General features: G+C 44.2%; 2 protein-coding genes across 2 annotated transcripts; one reads left to right on the top strand and one right to left on the bottom strand.

The window, feature by feature from the left end:
• The first annotated feature begins 2,640 nt into the window (after window positions 1–2,640).
• Window positions 2,641–3,648, top strand: LOC116599957 (olfactory receptor 1S1-like). Its single transcript, XM_032359891.1, has one exon. It carries the CDS (start codon window positions 2,674–2,676, stop codon window positions 3,646–3,648), a length of 975 nt encoding a protein of 324 aa, XP_032215782.1. The 5' UTR covers window positions 2,641–2,673.
• An 8,730-nt stretch (window positions 3,649–12,378) lies between these two features.
• LOC116598065 (olfactory receptor 9Q2-like) lies at window positions 12,379–13,323 on the bottom strand. The gene has a single exon (XM_032356263.1). It carries the CDS (start codon window positions 13,321–13,323, stop codon window positions 12,379–12,381), a length of 945 nt encoding a protein of 314 aa, XP_032212154.1.
• Between the last annotated feature and the right edge of the window lie 6,778 nt (window positions 13,324–20,101).

The following is a 20,101-nucleotide window of genomic DNA, read 5'->3' as shown; positions in this document are numbered from 1 at the left end:
AGGAATGTATCTATTGAGGTTGGGTATATATATATATATATATAGCATCCCTTCCTCCTGACATTCCAGGGCCTCTTTTTCCTGCCTTCCCAGTATATCTGTGAACCACCCCAAATCATGTCCTCTGTATGTGTCCTCTCAGTATTAAAACCCAGAGTTTATTTCATTCATTTACAGCTAAAAGCAGTGAATGCTGAATCCCTGGGTCCTGAGATTCCCTTCCCACACGGACATTCATTCAAGGGGTACAGAGGCCATGGGCTCTCCCCTTCTGTTGCAGATGGCATCTCTTTGGAATCACAAAGCCTAGTGCAGGAATTTCACTCAGTTCTTGAGGTATTCACTGAGTGCTCTCCCTCTACTAGGCACTGGGGAGGAAACAGAAGGAACTCAATATATTTACCATCTCATGAAAATCTAAGACACACAGCAAGCACTTCACTTATTATGAAGAACAGCAAAAACTCAGTTACTGAGAAAAGCACAAGTGGGAAAAGGCACCTGAAAACAGAAACAAAAAAAAGCAGAGATGCCCGTCTATTCCCCATTTACCTCACTGAGACTGGAAGGTGAAAACAACGGTCTGTTTGAGGAAAAGACTTCAGGGATATGATCCCAAATGACATCGAAAGAGCTCAGTGCCCCATGAGAGCCCAGAAGCATGACTTGTACTTGGGAAAAGAGTCTGGTTCTGAAATATACATAAGGGCTGCTCTCAGGCTCCTCCCTGCTACCCTGTCAACGCTCTGTTAGAAGCTGCTCGGTCTAGATTCCAGTAACTACCTGAGATCTTGCCATCCTTCAGAGGTGAGCCCTTTTAGACATAACTGCGGCTCTTAACCAGCTAGACTATTGCCTCAGGGACTCAAAACAATTAGTGTGGGACTCCTGGTGGGCGGGAGAGGTGGTAGCACAGGAAGGTGAAATTAGAAACTGTCACTCAAAACCACACACATCGCCTGTCACTGTCCTAGTCAAGCCCAAACCAACCCAGGGCTCAGTGATCACAGGACCCTCTCAGGCAGGTCTGTGTTTTGTCCTGGGGTTTAAATATAGATGCCTGCCGGTTCCTTATCACAATGTAGCTTTGAGTGGGAGTCTCTACCTACTGTAGGTAGGTTTCCCCCTCTGAGATTCGTAAGCTAAGCTTCTCAGGAGCAAAGAGACTACTCAGGTCTATTGCTTGGTCTCCACTGCCCCTCGGTTTTCCAGAATACCAGAGAAGGAGGATTCCTGGGTTTTGGCCTCTTCATGGAAAGAAAAGTTATTTGGTATATGGCTATCTCTAACCTTTTAGAAACTGAAGAGAGAGAAAGAGTGAGAGGAGGCCACACAAGGAGAACGAAAAGACCGGAAGGAACTCAATACCTCGGCTCTCAGGCCACTGTTTTTTCCAGTCAGCCACAGGGAAAACCAGACTTGGCCCAGTCTTCCTTCCCTGACTCTGGGTTACCCTTGGGAGGTCACTCTAGCTTCCTGGTCACTTTTAGTTTTAAAAATAACTTCTACTTTGGTATGGAAGACTCACTTCCAGGTATTCAAAAACTTGGTCCAATTTAAAACTTAAATATCACATGCTTCAAAGCAACTGCCCTCCCCTCTGAGCTTAGGTGGCCTGGGGATGTGCAGTGGGAAGGAAGAATGGGAATGGGTACAGAGACACAGTCTTCAAGTCTAGTGCCATGGAATCCTGGCAGCAGGTGAGTACTGTGTGGCAGCCATGCCTGTCACGAAACTATTTGGGGTTCTTCAGAGGCCTCATTTCTGGGACTACTGCTCCAGGACGATGAATTTTCTCCCTGATATTTTAATGATCCATTTTTTGTGAGAAAGCCATGCATGCCCTCCCTGCTATAGCCTTCTCTACCCCCCACAGGCTACTTTTGTTGTTGTTGCTGTTGTTGGAATCCCAACAAGGTCACCTAAGCCTAACAGCATCCATGTCATGTCATGATGAGGGTACAGAATTACCTCCACTCCTGCCACAGGGGGCTAATCTAGTGAGCCCCCACCACCTTTAAAAATGGGACACAAACCCAAATCTTTTAAGTTCTTAAAAGCCCCCTAAACTTACTCCATTCATCTAATATCTTGCCACCAGTAAAGCAAAAGTCTGGTTTCCCTTCCTATACACGTTGTCCAAGAGCAGCTCTTCTGGTGTCCTCCCCCTAACAGGAGTGGGCAGGAGCACCCACATGGCAGTGTATTTCAGTAAGTGCTCCTAACTCCTGCTCATGTCTCCTTCCCAAACACTTCACTCAGTGACTCTGCCCATTTCTGTCTTCTTAGATTTCAAAATGAAGGTGAATACTGGGAAAGGGTGTAGAGCCATTTTGTTCACTTTAAATAGTTCCTTTCGGGTGTATCTAGCATCTTTAGAAGATGGAGTACACCTCGCCTGTCGTCTTCAGTTTAAGGCATTTAATTATGTTTGGAACCAACTATAAACATCACTTTCAGAGTCATATCCAAGTTTAAAACATGTTCATTGACAAGTGTCTATCATGGCGGCTCTGTCTTTCCCTCCTAGGGCATTTCCTGAGTCTCTGCCCTGCTGACATATTGAGTAATTTTTCTCTACCTCCTTGCAATGGCTCTAGCCAAATGGTACTGTACTGGCTTTTCTTTGGGGGCGTGAAGACCTTGTGTTCCTTTCTCCAGATCAGCAGAGATATGCATCAAGGAAATCAGACCACCATCTCTGGGTTTCTCCTTCTGGGACTCTCCAACCAGGCTGAGCAGCAGAAGCTCCTCTTTGTGCTTTTCCTGAGTATGTACCTGGTCACTGTGGTTGGGAATGGGCTCATCATCCTGGCCATCAGCTTGGATTCTTACCTTCACACCCCAATGTATCTCTTCCTTGCCAATCTGTCCTTTGCTGATATTTCCTCCATATCCACCTCAGTCCCCAAGATGCTGATGAATATTCAGAGCAAGACTCAATCCATCTCCTATGAGAGCTGCATCACACAGATGTACTTTTCTATTGTCTTTGTTGTTATTGACAATTTCCTATTGGGAGTCATGGCCTATGACCGTTTTGTGGCTATCTGCCACCCTCTCAACTATGTGACCATCATGCAACCCAGGCTCTGCATTTTGCTCACGGTTATTCCATGGGCCCTGAGTAACACTGTTGCCCTAACACACACCCTTCTGCTCCTCCCTTTGCTCTTCTGTGACAGCAACACTCTCCCACACTTCTTCTGTGACTTGGCTCCTCTGCTCAAACTGTCCTGCTCAGACACAACGATCAATGAACTCGTAATGTTTATCGTGGGCGCATCAGTTGTCACTGTCCCCTTTGCCCTCATCCTCTTCTCCACCATCTGCATTGTCAGGGCTGTCCTAAGAATCTCATCCACAGAGGGAAAGTGGAAAGTCTTCTCCACCTGCGGTTCTCACCTGACAGTTGTATTACTCTTTTACGGGACCATTATAGGGGTTTACTTCTTCCCCTCATCCACTCACCCAGATGATGGAGATAAGATTGGTGCCGTGCTATTCACAGTGGTGACACCCATGATGAACCCCTTCATCTATAGCCTGAGGAACAAGGATATGAAAGGTGCCCTAAGAAAGCTCATCAGTAGGAAACGGTTCCTCCCTTTGATGTGCTGGACATCTGACTTCCTTTTATCCCCGTAATCAGATGTATGATTCTGTCTGGAGTTCATGGCATAGATGTGATGATTCAGTTTAGGTCTGCCTCCTATTCCAACCTCTGAAGGGTTGGGGCTTCTCCATGTCGCTCTGGTCTTGGAGACGAGGCCCTAACCCCTTGTAAATCACAAGCATAACACATATCTTGATTCTAATCTATGTTACTACATAGATTACAAATCGTTTGTACCTTAGATGATAACAAGTGCAGACAGTACCTACAGTCTAGCTTTTACAGCTCTGAAGAGAGTTATTACTGATTCCTTTATTCGATCTAGATTACTCTAGGTCAGCTCTGCTCAAAGTTTGTTTTGCCAAAACTGATATTCAGTGAGGTGTTCATAGGAGGGTGCCACGTCCAAATAATTTGGGACAAGTCTGAGCTCACTGAAGCAAAATGTCTTCACTAGACAACTTCTCAGAGCCTTCGGTATAGTATAAATCTCCAGGAGGGTTGTAAGGTATACACTCAAAACTCAATTCTCAAAACTCAACTTAGTCAATCACATATAACCTAATTCATCACAAAATAGTCCATGAGACTAGTGTGCAGAACACATTTGTGGACATGCATTCAATGAAAAATCAGGGAGCATATATAAGAAGACAGGAGTTCTAGTTTTGACTCTTCCCTGAGTAGTTATGAGACTTAAGGCAGGTCAACTCACTTTCTTCTGCCTATTTTCTTATCTTTAAAATATGATCTTTGTTTCCAGTTGTTTTTTATTTTTGGTCAACTTTTTAAAAAATCTTATTTTATTTTTTCAGTGTTGCAAGATTAATTGTTCATGCACCACACCCAGTGTTCCATGCAATACATGCCCTCCTTAATACCCACCACCAGGATCACCCATCCCCCACCCCCTTTCCCTCCAAAACCCTCAGTTTGTTTCTCAGAGTCAGCAGTCTCTCATGGTTCATCTCCCACTCCGATTTCCCCCAATTCACCTTCCCTTGCTTCTCCTAATGTCCTCTATGTTATTCCTTATGCTCCACAAGTAAGTGAAACCATATGATAATTTACTATCTCTGCTTGACTTATTTCACTCAGCATAATCTCTTCCAGTCCCATCCATTTTGATACAAAAGTTGGGTATTCAGCCTTTGTGATGGAGGCATAATACTCCATTGTATATATGGACCTTATCTTCTTTATCCATTCGTCTGTTGAAGGGCATCTTGACTCTTTCCACAGTTTGGCGACCATGGCCACTGCTGCTATGAACATTGGGATACAGATGGCCCTTCTCTTTACTACACCTATATCTTTGGGGGTAAATACCCAGTAATGTAATTGCAGGGTCAAAGGGTAGCTCTATTTTTAGTTTCTTAAGGAATCTCCATACTGTTTTCCAAAGTGGTTGCACTACTTGCATTCCCACCATCAGTGTAAGAGGGTTCCATTTTCTCACACATCCTCTCCAACTTGTTTACTATTTTGTTATTTTTGGCCAGTTGTTTCTAAATGAGGGTATACATCAGAATTATCTAGAAGAACTTGTTTAAAATGCACTATCTCAGATCTTGTGGTGCTCTGCTTGACCAGCTGCAGTGGACTTGGGCTCATCTTGGCAATTACATTCACAAGATACACCAAGCATCAAGCTTTAAGAAAGCTCTAAGTAAGGGTACAGGACAGCCACACAACATACACAATATCACGGTAGAGGTCTCATGGTTCCCAGGCACACCTTCTAATTATCCCAGTCATTCCATACTTGGAATGTGCATGATCATGAGAGAGAGCACTCAGTGGGTGTGGACCACCTCAACTGAGGAAAACTTCAGCTCTGGGGTTCCTAGGGCATTATGACTTACTTCCCTTTTCTGGTAGTACCCCTTTTCTACCTCTCAACAAATGTAAATTGCTCTACTACAGACTCCTCTATAACCAATTTTAAAGAACAGATAAAAGTGGTCAAGCAGGTTCAAAGCCATTTCAACAGCTCTGTCCTGCATCTTGGATCCAGCATACACCTACACAGTTCCAGAACTCATTGCTAGGGGGATTCAATCAAGGGTCAAATCTCAGGCTTCCTTGAGGCTGAGAAAGGCTCTAAGCCAGGTTTTACTGCTTTCCTTCCAAACCCCAACCTGCAACTCCAGTGAAGGAATCAGGCTCTTGTATTTTAGAAACATCCTCCAGGTGACCTAAAGAATTACTGAACCACATGAACTCTGAGTTCTACTCCAGCTCTGGGATTTCCGTTAATCTGTATGCCAACTGCTTGATGGAGATGTCTGCTGAAGACGTCTGTTGGATCTCCATCTTAAATATACCCTAGAGCTCCCCAGAAAAGCATGTTCTTTTTCTCTGTCCAAAGCCTTTTTCAAAATATTTTCACCTCTGGAGCAAACTATTACTAGTTATTTAATGTGATCCTCTAACAATTGCACTGTAGTGTAAGGAGATTTGGTTCTAAGTCTTGGCTTTTCAGGATTTGTGACCCACCTGTATGATCCAAGGACAATTATTTAATTTATGTAAGCTGTTTGTGGCTAAATGGGCATGTGTGCCAGGCAACCACCATAGTTCTTAGTATATCATAGACACTCGTGAGGGGCGGGATAGCCTTCCTCTTTTTATGACTGTCCCCTGGCTCTCAAGCCCAATCTACCTGCCCTACCAAACTACATTAATTTGTTCCCAATTTAATAAGACTTCTTTTCCTCTCTAAACTTATAAAAATCCAACCTCTTTAAGAAGAAATATGCAATCAGCTACCCGCCTTTCTCTCTGGTATTGCTTAAGCTTTTATGCTTCATTTGAGTCTTCATTATAAATTTAAAATCCACTTGCTTTCTCTGAGCCTCCTAGTCCTCCTTCCTCAAATATCTCAAAATTCACCCAGTTCCACCCACAGCCCCAACATGAACCTTGCTTTTACTAGTCCACAGGGAGTGGTAGAGAGTCCCAGGTTTGTAATCAAAAGATTTGGAGTCTACAGCTGACTCACTGTGGGACAAGCCATGTTACCAACCCCAGTTGTATTTTTCTGTAATACAACAATTAGTCTAATATGAACAAAGAAGGTTTTACAACAGCATTATCATGAGAACCCATTTATGTAAAATGGCATAAGCAGGAAGAGAGTCAACAGAATATTAGCAGTGTTTGTTTCAGATCATATTTTCCAAAAACAGTCACAAAAATATCTCCATCCCACATGCTCTTGAAGAACTTTGCCATTTCTTCATCAAGAGATGGAATCTGTGTCCCTCTCCTTGAACCTGGATGGCTGTGGGGATGCTTTGGCTAATAGAGTCCCCACAAGAGGTGCTGATGATTTGCAAGACTCTTAGAAAAGCCAGAAGAACCTCCACCTAGCACCTTCTCGGGACATGAATCTCTGGAGCCCTGAGTTCCCCTGTAAAATGTCCCACTACTCTGAAGCCACCATGCTAGAGAGACCTAGAAAGGCCACAGAGAGTCAGAGAGAGACACCTGAGGAGCTCTAACTGTTCCAGCCTTTGAGTCTTTGGGTCACTCCCATCAGTTTCCACCATGGGAGTGAGAGAACATTCAGCTGACCCAGTGTCATTCGGGCTGTCAGCACTAGAGTCCCCAGTGAAAAATGCCTGGCTGAGTCCAGCCAACTCATGGAACTGTGAGAGGTAACACTAAAAACCTGGGATCTTTTTAAGTCCCTGCATTTTGGGCCTGTTTGTTCTACAACACAATGTAACCAAAATAATGGGTTCTGTTTCATAAAATTAAGGGATTTATGTAATGCTCTGTTATTGCTTTAACATTTTACATTAACTGTCACTTTAGGAAGAAATTTTTTTTATTATTTTAAGGAAGATAAACTATCTTGCCTATTGCACCATCATGCTTAACATGGTTCCAGAACCTTCTCAGTTATGTAAGCATCCATCGGGCAGGTCTGTAATTTTTCTCTCTTTATTCTGGTTTCATCCAGCCCATGTGTGATAGAATAGAATATCTAATAGACTATCTAGTAGAACAGAATAAGAACCAGTAGGTTTAGACCCAGGTCATTTCAATTGACTTTATCCTTGTGGGTGGGTCCTCCATCACTTCCAGCTCTTAGGTTCCAAAGGAGACCATATCCATTCTAAGATACATCTCTATTCTCAGTGAATAATGGGGAAGCTGACTTAGTTATGGATGGACTTATATACAAGGTGGGAGTTTACTTGAGGAAGTGAATTAGGGTTAAGTTGAAGACACAAAAGACAATCGATTAAGAAAATAGAGAACTACAAACTTTTATGAGAGCCTGGATAAGTCTTCACAGAGGAGAGTTGTACATCTGGACCTGGATGCTTGAATTCCCCTGAAGGATACTTCTATTTGCCATCTCAACAAATGTCTATGGTAAACCTTCTATTTACTGGGCTCTGACTCTGGCCTTGGAAATAAAAGGATGGATAATTCCCAGTCCATGCCTTCAGTGCACTCACAAACCAGAGAAATTGACACAAAAACTATTTTAAGGGATTTGTAAGACTGGATAAGCAAAGACAATATTTAGACAATGATTAATGTCATTAGCTTTAGAATACAAAAAGATTTTCTGCAAAACAGTCAACTGAACTTCATGTTCTTCTTAAACTTTGTGTTAACCATGCCTGAGAAGAACCAACCTGTAGCCTTAAGAATAAATTAACAGAAACCCCAGCTATCTAACACAAATGCAACACCTAGAAAAATAAACTGAAAAAAAAAATCCACACATTGGGTAGGCTTGGCTTGTAAAACCTATTGCATAAATTGTCTTCAAATATGTATTAATTTATTTACAAAACAAATTTTTTTGAGTACCTAGTGAGAGTCAAAAAGAAAATAGGACAGCGCCCTTCCTTTCCTGGTTTTTCCTTCACAGAGAAGGAGACAAACAAGGAATGTATGAATAAATTAAAAATGGCCATAATCTGAGGTCTCAAGAAGGCCTGTGATAAGACATGGAGCAACGTCAGAGGCTATGGTGACCCGGCATGGACGAGCTATTTGAGGTGAAGAGGCGCAGGAGTCACGGAAGGTCTTTCTTGGATATTTGAGCAGAGAACTGAATAAGAGAGTGAGCCATGAGAAGCTCTGGGTAAACACAGTCCAGGAAAAGGGAAGGGCAGGCAAAAGATGCCACCGTGGGAGCAGCAGGGTGCCCTCGTGGAACAGCGAGCTGTGGGAGCCTAGGGAGAACAGGGGATGTACATATAGACCTGGTGCTAGCTCGGGACCCAACCTACCTGGCTGAATCTTTCAGACCACGGCAAAGACTCTGAATTTTATTTAATACTTTCTGTATTTGATCTATGGAACTGGGGGAAATTGCCAAGAGGTGACTACAGAGAGAGAGACCTATGACCAAGCCCTGTGTGATTCTAACACTTAGAAGTGAGGACCCAGCACAGAAGTCAGAGGAGCAGGAGCCAGGGACTAGGAAACCACAATAAAGTGGTATCAGGAAGACCGAGGAGGAAAGCGAAAATTCTTCCAAGAAAAAAGCGGGATCAGCTGTTTCAAATACCACAGGAGCCAAACCATCAGCCCTTCAATCATCCTTTGTGATCTGCTCTCATCACCCCGGGCAGCCGTCATCCCCAGCAGCCTCTCCACCAGTCCTGCATCCTCAGCATCCAATCCACATGAAAACTGCCTCCCGCAGAACACGTTCTCCGGAAAATGAAAACGTCTCAGATTTCTTCTTTGCTCTCATTTTCCTTCCAATGCTCATGACTCTCTCTCTATTCTCCTTTTAATAGTGGAATTTAGATGACTCAGAAGTACAGTCTCCTTTTCAAACTGGCATATGGCTTTAGGCAATACCATCTGTGATCTTTTTAACCAACTAAGATTGTGCAGTAACATCTTCTACATTTTTTTCTGATAATAAAAACAATACTATACTGTAACCAGGTACAGTTTATCCTAAAAATACAAGAGTTGTCTAACACTCCAAAAGCAATCAACGCAATCTACCCTATTAATAAGCACAAAATAAAACTATATGATCATCCTAGTGGAGACAGAAAACTCTTCTGACAAAATCCAAAACCCCAAATCCATTCCTGATTTAAAAAAAAAAAAAGAAAGAAAGAAAAAGAAAACCTCTCAACAAACTAGGAATCAAAGGGAACTCCCTTAAACTGATAAAGGCATCTACGAAAAACCTACATAGTGATTGGTAAAAGACTGACAAGTTTCCCCTATGATCAAGAACAGGAGGGCGCCTGGGTGGCTCAGTTGCTTAAGAGTCTACCTTCGATTTTGATGAAGTCCCAAAAGTTTATTTTCGCTTTTGTTTCCTTTGCCTTTGGAGACATATCTTGAAAGAAGTTGCTGTGGCTGATATCGAAGAGATTACTGCCTATGTTCTCCTCTAGGATTCTGATGGATTCCTGTCTCACGTTGAGGTCTTTTATCATAACAAATATCATGAAGGACAAGGGGTGTTAGAGAGGAGAAGGGAGTTGGGGTAAATTGGAAGGGGAAGTGAATCACGAGAGACTATGGACTCTGAAAAACAATCTGAGGGGTTTGAAGTGGTGGGGGGATGGGAGGTTGGGGTACCAGGTGGTGGGTATTATAGAGGGCACGGACTGCATGGAGCACTGGGTGTGGTGAAAAAATAATGAATACTGTTTTTCTGAAAATAAATAAATTGGAAAAAAAATACAAAAAAAAAAAAAAAAAGAGTCTGCCTTCAGCTCAGGTCATGATCTTGGGACTGAGCCTCCACGGGGCTCCCGGCTCAGCAGGGAATCTGATTCTCCCTCCGCCTGCTGCTCCCCCTGCTCAAGTGCGCTCTCTCTCTCTCTCTCTCTCTCTCTCGCTCGTGCTCTCTCACTCTCTCTCAAAAATAAATAAATGATCTTAAAAAAAAAAAAGACAGGACAGGAATGTACAGTCTCATTACTTCTATTCAACATTGTATTGGAAAGGAAGTAAAGCAGACAGAGAAAGACAAATACTGTATGATCTCACTATTATGTGGAATCTGAAAAAAGCCAAACTCACAGAAGCAGAGATCAGATTTATTAGATGGCAGATAGGTAGGTAGGTAGGTAGGTGGATAGATAGATATGTAGATAATTAGAACAAAATAATTAAATACATATATTAAATGTTATTAAATGGTAAGAATAATAACAATCGATGTTTAGAAAGGAATCTTGAATTCTTAGGCAATCGCTGAAGATTAAAAAAGAAGACAAGCAGGCTAGGTTGGTCCCTGCTTGGAAGCACGATGCTGACGAACTACTTACTGGAGGAAGCAACAGAAATCCAGACGCTTCTGCAATGATTTGCGTCTGGGAATTGAGCCTGGGAGGGACAGAAGGGAAGAAACCCAAGGGGGATAGGATTTGCGAGTAGACCCTTTGGAGTGAGAGAGACTTGGGATCAGATACTCCCTGTTCGGCCACTTTCTTGCTGCTGAATTTGAGCAAGGTATATCACCTTTTTGGGGTTTTAGATCTTTCTTTTGCTATGAAGTCGATCCAACTGACTTTCTTTTCAACGTGTTAGGACTAAAGTAAACCATTCACGTAAAGCTTTAAGCATAGTGCCTAGTATGAATTTAAGTGGGTATTTAAGTGTATGTGACTTTAAGAGGCAAGTAAAAAAATTTTTAGAGAACTCCACTTCTGGAGGAGTCTGGACCCAAGCCCAGTCTCAGTCCAGGAGAGACTGTTCCAGACAGTTCTGAAATGAAGGGGCTCACAGATGCCCAGTGGGCTGTGAACCCTGGGATAATCCCCGTAATCACACTAATTAATGTTTCTAGAACTTCACCAGCACCTTCCCACTGCCTCACATACTGAGTTGTGGTGAGAATAAATGTGATACACATAAAACCCGGCCCTGAGTAAATGCTCAATAAGTTTTATTTCACAGTTGAGAACGCAGACTGACAGGCTCTCACTAATCCAAAGCCATAGAGCTAAGAAGTGACAGCCTGGACACATGGGTGCCAGACCCGGAGCTCTGCAGCAGCACGAATGCCTCTGCCCCTTGCCACAGACGCTCATGTGTCAGAGCACGGCCATTAACATCTGAAAAGCAGCCCACAAGATGCACTCTGTGGAGTTGCTTTACCGCCTTCTGCAACTTCGGAGAGATTTGCGCAAAAACAGGAACAAAAACTGAGGTGTAAACTCAAATCTCTTGGCTCCCAGGGGAATTTTTCCCCTATATCTTCTCCTAAACATGCCCGCCCAACTCTTTTCTAAGTTGTGTCCTATAAGTCCTTACAATGAAAATTCCTAAAGCTCAGAAGCTGCCATTTATTTAACCTACACACCTCATTTGCTCACACACAATTACACGCGCACGCACACACACCCCTGCTGTCATATTACACAATACTAGCACATCAGGGCTTATAAAATAAATGGGACACAAGTAGGGCAATTGGCAGGCAGAGGGAGAAGCAGGCAGAAGTAGGCTTCCTGCTGAGCAGAGTCCGATGTGGGACTCGATCCCAAGAACCCGGGATCATGACCCCAGCCGAAGGCGGATGCTCAACCTACATCCTTAGCTGTGAGATTTAGACAATATCGAATATGCAGCACATGGTACATCAGAGGGTGACAAGTATTACACAGAACAATAAATCAGAAAGTGAAGGTAGTAAGTTCGGGTATAATTTTAAGTAAGGTCACCAGGGAAAGCCTCCCCAAGTGGGTGACATCTGAAGATAGAGAAGGCCGAGACACTAAGGAATGACATATTTGGCAAGAGTCCATCTAGGGCTTTCCAGAAGACTTTGTCCTGCACAGGGCTTTCCTAAATGCCTGCTTTACCTCCTTGTTCCTCAGGCTGTAGATGAAGGGATTCAACATGGGGGTCACCACCGTGTAGAGCACGGACACCACTCGGTCTTCCTCCGAGGACTGGCCAGAGTTATCTCTGAGGTACATGAAGATGAGAGTGCCAAAGAAGAGGGACACAGCCATGAGGTGGGAGGCGCAGGTGGAGAAGGTCTTGGCCCGGCCCCCTGCAGAGCGGATCTGCAGGATAGCCCTGATGATAAACAGGTAGGACACCAGGATCACCACGACGCAAAGAGGCATGACGAAGATGGCAAACACAATGATGACCACCTCCTGGGTGTAGCTGTCCCCACAGGTCAGCTTTAGCAGAGGAGGGAGGTCACAGAAGATAAAGTCAATCTCGTTGTTCCCGCAGAAGGAGATGGTGAAGGCGGTGACCGTGCGAACAAAGGCGCTGGAGAGACCGGCACCATAAGCCCCGGCCACTAAGCCCCAGAGGGCCTTCTCGGTCATGATGGTGACATAGAGCAGGGGCCGGCACACAGCCACGTAGCGGTCATAGGCCATGATGGCCAGCAGGTAGCAGTCAATAGAAGCAAAGAAGGTGAAGGAGAAGAACTGTGCGGCGCAGCGGGAGTAGGACAGTGTGGCCCCGTGTTCCAGCAGCACGGCCAGCATCTGCGGCACGATGGCCGACGAGTAGCACACGTCCACAAACGAGAGGTGGCCGAGGAAGAAGTACATCGGGGTGTGCAGCCGGCCATCCACGCGGATCAGGAGGACCATTCCCGCGTTCCCCAGCAGAGTGAGTAGATAGAAGCTCAAAAACACCAGGAAGAGAGGAAGCCCCCACTCGGGATGCTCGCTGAACGCAGTGAGGAAGAACTCGGTCACTACGGTGCCATTCCTCCCGGCCATGCGTCCAGCGGGCCTCGGCGAGGACAGACGGGAGCCAGGTGCAGGGGTCCTGAAGACAAATGCAAGTCATTTCAAGTAAGAAAGCTTCAACTAGGGTGTCTGAGGGGAGGCACTGGACTTGAACAAACTTCGCAGTCTAAGTGGAAATGGACAAATGCAGACCTCGCTGTAAGATCAGACAAAAGGTGGGGCACCTGGGTAGCTCCCACCCTTAGGCATCCAGCCCTTGACTTCCACTCAGGTTAAGATCTCAGCTGCTGGAAGATGAGCCCCGCATCCTTTCTGCACCAGGGATGGAGTCTGCTCTAGATTCTCTAGATCCCTCTGCCCCTCTCCCACTTCTCTCCCTCCTGAAAACAAAAACAAACAAACAAAAAGATAAAAAGTGATGAATGCCTCTAAAAAAATGGACAGCAAGTGATTCTCTGACTTACAAGTCGGCTCTTGTATTTGCATCTCTGTCCCCAATTAGCTATTTGATCTTACACAAGACACTTAACCTCTCTGAACCTCAATTTCCTCTTCTGCCAGAGGGGGATCATAATATCTGCCCTACTTAGGAGATAAGGTTAATGCATAGATTAAAATAAATGCAAAAGTGCTTTGGAAAGCTAAAAACACTCCATGTATATATGGTGGCTATTTAAAATTTAAAGTGAATGTTTCTTAAGGAAGGAAATTTTATATTCTATGAACAAAGGACCATGAACCCAAAAAAAAAAAATGCCCATTAGGAATCAGCAATAAGCTCTGCTTGTAGGAATATTTTTATTCAGTCTAAAAACAGGCATGTTTAACAAACAGCTATTATCCTAATTAGAGTTGGCTGGCTTATTAAGGGCTTTGCATTTGTTGTTTTTTGTAAGCGCTAGCAATAACCCTGGAATCAAAACAACAACCATCCGTTCTTTTCAACACCTAACAAAACTCAATAAGCATTGTTTGGTTCTTCTCACTGTCCTGGAAAATAGCAGTAGTTTAATAACAGACAGCATCCAAATTTGAAAGCAGCAATATTTCTTCAGCCTAGTGTCTTAATGGCTGTTGGAGGAATCTCGGCTAATGGCTTTGGAGTCCTTGTAGGGTTGTAGAACAGGGATGTAAAAGAGGACTTTGGTTCCATTTGATGACCTGATGCAGCCGCAGCCAGGCCAGTACAGAGTGGACCCATTCGGGAAAATAACAAAGAAAAGAAGTTAGATCTGGAAGCCATGAGCTGGGCACCGGACTGTCCTCACCTGAATCTCTCTTACTGATGCCTTCCTCCTCTGTGTAGTGTTTCCTCTGCCGGCAACCTGCCAATCAGAGAAGTCCTGTGTTCTAGGTCACTCATGCAAGATGTGTGACCCTAGGCAAGTCACCTTTCCTCTCTGGACTTCAATTAACCTTGTCTTTATTCCCTTCAATAATCAACAACACAGCATGAGTCCATAATCACAGCAACCTTGGTGAGATGAGGTGGCTTCCAGACCTCTATGTCTGTCATCACTTCACAGAGTCCCTCCCTTTCCTTTCACCTTTGACAAAATAATAAATCCCTGATACTGGGGGTTCCTGGGACTTTGTCAGACTCAAACAGTACAGCAGGGTTAAGGGACCAGCCTGAGCTTCGGATCCAGCACTAAACCTTGCTGGAGATGCTTCCTATATTTACTGCCCCCAGCATCATGCCTGAATTGGTCCCAGAGGGGAGTCTCCAGGGAGAGACAATTTATGTTATGTGACTTCTAACGAGGTGTCTAATATCTGTGAGCATTTCTCTCTAATTTCCAGCTCCAAAAGCCCCATCTCACCTCCTGCTTTCACTCAGCAGCAGCCAATGGGGTTGGTTCCTGGCCTTGCCTCATTCCTGCCTTGGGCCAGAAGGATGGTGCTTTTTTTGAAGATTTCCTGTATCTCAATTGGGAATATTATCAAATGTTTTGCCCCCTGACACTCTAGCCAGCTCTAATCTGATCCCAAAAGTAGACTGTTTTGTAAGCACGGACTTTTGATCCCCATTGCCAAGATTCACTGGAATTGGTGACTCCAAAAATTCACCCTTTGGCAGAAACAGAATCGTGCAAGTGTGAAGTCATGAGACAAATTGTCGGGGAGGCAGGTGTGCATGAGAGATGAACAGACTTCTACCAGGCAAACTGAGTAAATTCTTTATGGTGATCCATCTCTCCTCCAGAGAACTGGTTCCCAAACTGGTTCTCCAGATGCATAAGAATTGCCCAGGGAATTTATTTAAAACATGAATACCATCATCTCACCTCCAGAAAACTCGAGACAGAGTCTCTGCCATGGGGCACAGACATCTACCTTGTTGACAGTCATCCCAGGTGGTTCCAGGGAGGAAAATGGGCTTACTGTCCTTACAAGTTTGAAAATCATTACATACTGTACCTTCCATGTGGAAAATCATATTGCAAAGCAGCATATTAAATGATCCATGAGGTCCTATCATTGAGAGGCCTTGCCAACGAGGGGTGCTTGGTTGGCTCATTCAGTTTAGCGTCAGACTTCTGGTTTGGGCTCAGGTCACGATCTTGTGGGTCATGGGATTGGTGCAGCACTGGGATCTGTACTTGTCCCTCTTCCCTGGCCCCTCCCCCTGGGCATGCACATGCACTCTTTTTCTCTCTGAAATGAATATATAAATCTTTAAAAAAGAAATCTTGCCAAGGTTCCTAACCCACCATTTCCCAAAAATATTTGACCACAGAACCTCTTTCTCACTGAGAGCAGATTAGTATCCTGCAGAACTCAAGTTCCCAGGGGTAGATGCGCCTTAGGCAGTACAGCTCTGAAAAAGCTCAGCTGTTGACCCAATGCCAAACAGCAAAGCCATAATGGTTCCAAGAAAAGCCATCTTCTGATGACTCATCATCTTTAAATCTGGCTCCTTCAAGTCTCTGCAGACCGGCTGTCCCAAGAGCAATGGTTCCCACTGTGAAAGATATTGGAAGGAGTTCGGGTGGGCAATAGCCTTCTTCCAGATTCATCCCTCAGGAGCTTTTTGAAAAGACTCCTCCTTCAGCTCTGAGTAGGGTCCAAGGATGAGCTCCTACAGTTCTGCATCAGAAATAATAGTGACTCTGCCTCACTCTTTCCCCAGAAGAAACAGGATGCTAAGACCATCAGAACCTTACTTTTGGGAAGCTCTGATAGAATTTTAAACCACCATCAGATAATTAGTAAAACACTTTGGTCATCATGAAACCTTCCCCAGAAAGAAAGCAGTATACTCAAAGAATATAGACCAAAATCTCACATTTGTGACCATTGGGGCCTATATAATAGGAAGTTTAGAGGTCTGTTGCTAAGAACTAAAGATATGGCACACTTCTGTCTCCTGGTTTAGAGATTCAGGGCTTGGTGGTCGTTGAGCCAAAATGTGAAAGGGAAAGTCAGTAGAATGACAATAGGAAAGACCACATAAGCTGCTTACAGTACACCAACCAACTCTTCTAAAATGATAGATGGCAACAATGATGATGATGATGGTGGTGATAAATAGGTAAGTAGATGATTGATGATAGATAGATACACAGATAGATGTATTAGCTGATTGAATCCATGCAACAACCCTATGAGTTAGGTACTGTTATTATCCCAATTTTAAGGAAATGAGAACATGTATTACAGACAGTTGAAGTGGATCACCAACAGTGCCAAAGTGAGGGACAGAACAAGTGTTTGAACCCAAGCAGTCTGGCTCCAGAATGCACACTTGTAACTCCCATACTCTATTGCAAACCCTCATGAGGATGTCTGTGGACCTCATATTTGGAAATAGTTGGAGTGTTCTTCCTTCTACATCTCTAGATCCTTTGTAACCTTTTAGGAAGACGGGACTGGACTTAGACATGGGACATGCATTGCTGAGTAAGCAGATGGTGGTAGAAAATTCTTGGGGTACTTGGCCAGGCAGTTGCTCCTTCTAAGAAGTATTACTCCCAACCATGGAGAAAGGATGGAATCAGTATCATCCTCTGCCCCTCAGGCCCCACCCGTCTAAGGGCAGATGATTGGATGAGGAGAAAACTCAACCTGAGTTGATCGCCAGGGGTAATCCTTTCTTCTTCTAAAAGGCTCTTTTCTTGAACTGCTTTAAGTGAGTATCTGTTCCTTGTAGCCAAGGAGTCACACTTCACAGCCTGCTGGAGGCATTAGGAAAGAGGGCAGGTTTGGGTGTAAGCAGGACATATCCTCAGCTCTCATTCTGGGATCCATCTCTACTGCCTTCCCCCATCCATACCTGGGTGGATCTCATGCCAATTATTCAAGGTTAAGGACTGCCTAGAGCCCACAAATTTGCTTTGGCGGCACTTTTCCTGATGTTACAGTTCATCATCGGTGCCCCGCCTTTGCTTTCTGCATTGTGGAACTGATGGATTTTTAGAGGATCCCATAAAATGCTAGAACTACAGGGGGCATGAGAATTCAAATGACTGGGGCTTTCCAATTCTAGGCAAACAGGCTGCTGTCCCCAAACAGGGAGACAGTCAATGGTTGGATCAGTTCATTTGATTCCCAATCCATAACTTTTTAAGATCAAGCTGGCTAACTGGCACCTTATCCAGTGGCCCTTTACTTCCCCCAAATACAGAGGAGGCTCCACATAAACATGACGAGATAATCAAGTGAGTTCTTCTTGATTCAGTTCTAGTTCTTCAAAATGCATTATCTGCCCTTCCCATCCCCCTGAGACAAGCATCTTCCACTCCCTCCTTGATAAGCTGCCTCCAAGTTTTCTTAGAGCTTCTAGATCTGAACTTCCCAAAATGATGGGGCCAGAAAAACATTAGGGATCCAGTCCTGCTCCTCATAAGTGTGGAGAAAAAGATTCTAAAAGGGGAATTCTTACAGTCATTCTGGACTTCTTGATGAGGTCTTCTTTCTTTGCAAGCAACAAAAGCCCAACACCTAACATGGTTGGAACACACAGAAGAATTCCCTGCAAGATTCTCAAACCTTGGGAGGTACACGGAAGAGTGCATCTAGACATTAGGGAACAACTGGGACCGGTAACTCTCGTGACATCAGGAATTTCTCTATTGTCCATAGCTGTCTACTATCAGCTTTAGCTTTTCCCAACCAAATTCTTCCACAAAGTAGAAAAAAGTGGTTGTGTCCATACCTCACATGCCCAGCTTCTCCAACACACACACATACGATGAAAATTACTTTTTCTGGTGCCAAGTTTAAAAAAAAAAAATTCCAAGGAAGACCTCAGATGTCATATGGCCAAGGGACAAGGTACTAATATTAGCTTAACATTTGTCAGGTGCCTACCCCAAGGTCAGTCAGTGGAGCCCAGAAAGATGGGTTCTACAGGGAAGGGAAGTGCTCATGGGAACTCATGGTCAGATTTCCAGGTGGGAGGGGATGCTGGTGTGGACATACAAAAGAACAGATTTTCACCACACTAAGTTATGGAGAATCCAAGAAATTCCTGCTGCACCTGTGCTTCAAGGAACCCACAGAGGTGGTGGCTAAGCAGCAACTCTGAGAAGCAAGAGGTAGCAGAGCCAGAAGCAGATGTGTCACTGGTGTTTAAACAGTTCACATTTACATCCTGCCAACAGACCTAACTGCCAGTAACAGAGCATTGGAAAGACAATTGTTGTGATGTCCTTCAGCTCTATGCCTGACCACTTAAGGACCATGCAAAGTGTGTGAAGTTCATCTCTGGCCACTCCATCTTCCTAGGCTTGATTGCCCATTCCCATATTTCTCCATTACCTAGACTCGGGGGCTCCCTCATTCTAACCCATGCACGGAGAGGGCTTCCTTCTGAACAGAGTGGCTGGTGATGAATCCTGTGTGTCCTCTTCTCAAATAATTTATATTTTAAGAGTTAAAGCCCAGATATATAGAATGTCAGACCGCAAAGGGACTCATAGAATTCTCATATTCCAGCCTCTCCCCAATTTTGGGGGTGGAGAAATCAAAGTACAGAATTGGGAATTCCCACATGGAAGGACCCAGACCTGGTGAGTGGTAGGCACCACCCATCATTCTTTCTATCTGTCTACGGTCCCCAGGAAAGAAAGCCACATGAGCTAATTTCAAGCAAAGAAATTGAAAGCAAAGCAAGAGGATTAAGAGGGAATCAGGCTCATTCTTGACACCTTGCAAATCATGGCTTATTGCTCATGTCTACTGCAATCAATGTACAGTGATATCTGCTAACTTAAGCTACTGCTGGAAGAGCTATGGCTTTTCTTTCTCCACCTCCTGGAACAAGTAGTATGGTCCCCAGGACCCCTCTTTCAGGTCTAGGGCAGAAAAGGCTGAGAGAGTGTCCTGAAGCCACCAGAGAGGCCATGATACCAGTAAGCCCTTCTTTGACAGCTCCTGGAGGACCTGGCTTATAGTTCCTTAGAGTTCTCCTTGGAGGAAACAATGTTCCAGCAGGCCCTTGAGAAGGGTGAACAGAGGCATCCAGCTGAGCTGCAGCAGGAGACCAGGAGGATGTGGGTAGGGTGTTATACTCACTATTCCCTTACTGAGCTGGAGAGCCAAGGTCATCTCCCCGGAAAACTTCTTTTATTCTACTGTCAGGTATTGCCACCATATACAGAACTTTCCCACAGAAGGCGTTTTCTGATCTGAATAGTCTAGTATGACCTATGCATATTTTTGAATGATTAATCATCAAGTATAAGTTTTGTGTTAAAACAGGACCTTTAAAATTAAAATAACTCAACAAAAAGAATCATAATTTGCTTTATTTGAGTGACTTCAATACAAGAAATAGAAAGATGTATAGAAATATTAACACCTA

The sequence above is a fragment of the Mustela erminea genome, chromosome 9 (genome assembly GCF_009829155.1).
Source record: "Mustela erminea isolate mMusErm1 chromosome 9, mMusErm1.Pri, whole genome shotgun sequence".
Lineage (NCBI taxonomy): Eukaryota > Metazoa > Chordata > Mammalia > Carnivora > Mustelidae > Mustela > Mustela erminea.
The sequence above is the reverse complement of the archived record's forward strand: the minus strand, read 5'-3'. Positions and strand labels throughout refer to the sequence as shown.

Bases quoted from the DNA above. Each gene is read 5' to 3' on its own strand.
- LOC116598065 (XM_032356263.1), bottom strand. From the start codon at position 13,323: ATGGCCGGGAGGAATGGCACCGTAGTGACCGAGTTCTTCCTCACTGCG.
- LOC116599957 (XM_032359891.1), top strand. From the start codon at position 2,674: ATGCATCAAGGAAATCAGACCACCATCTCTGGGTTTCTCCTTCTGGGA.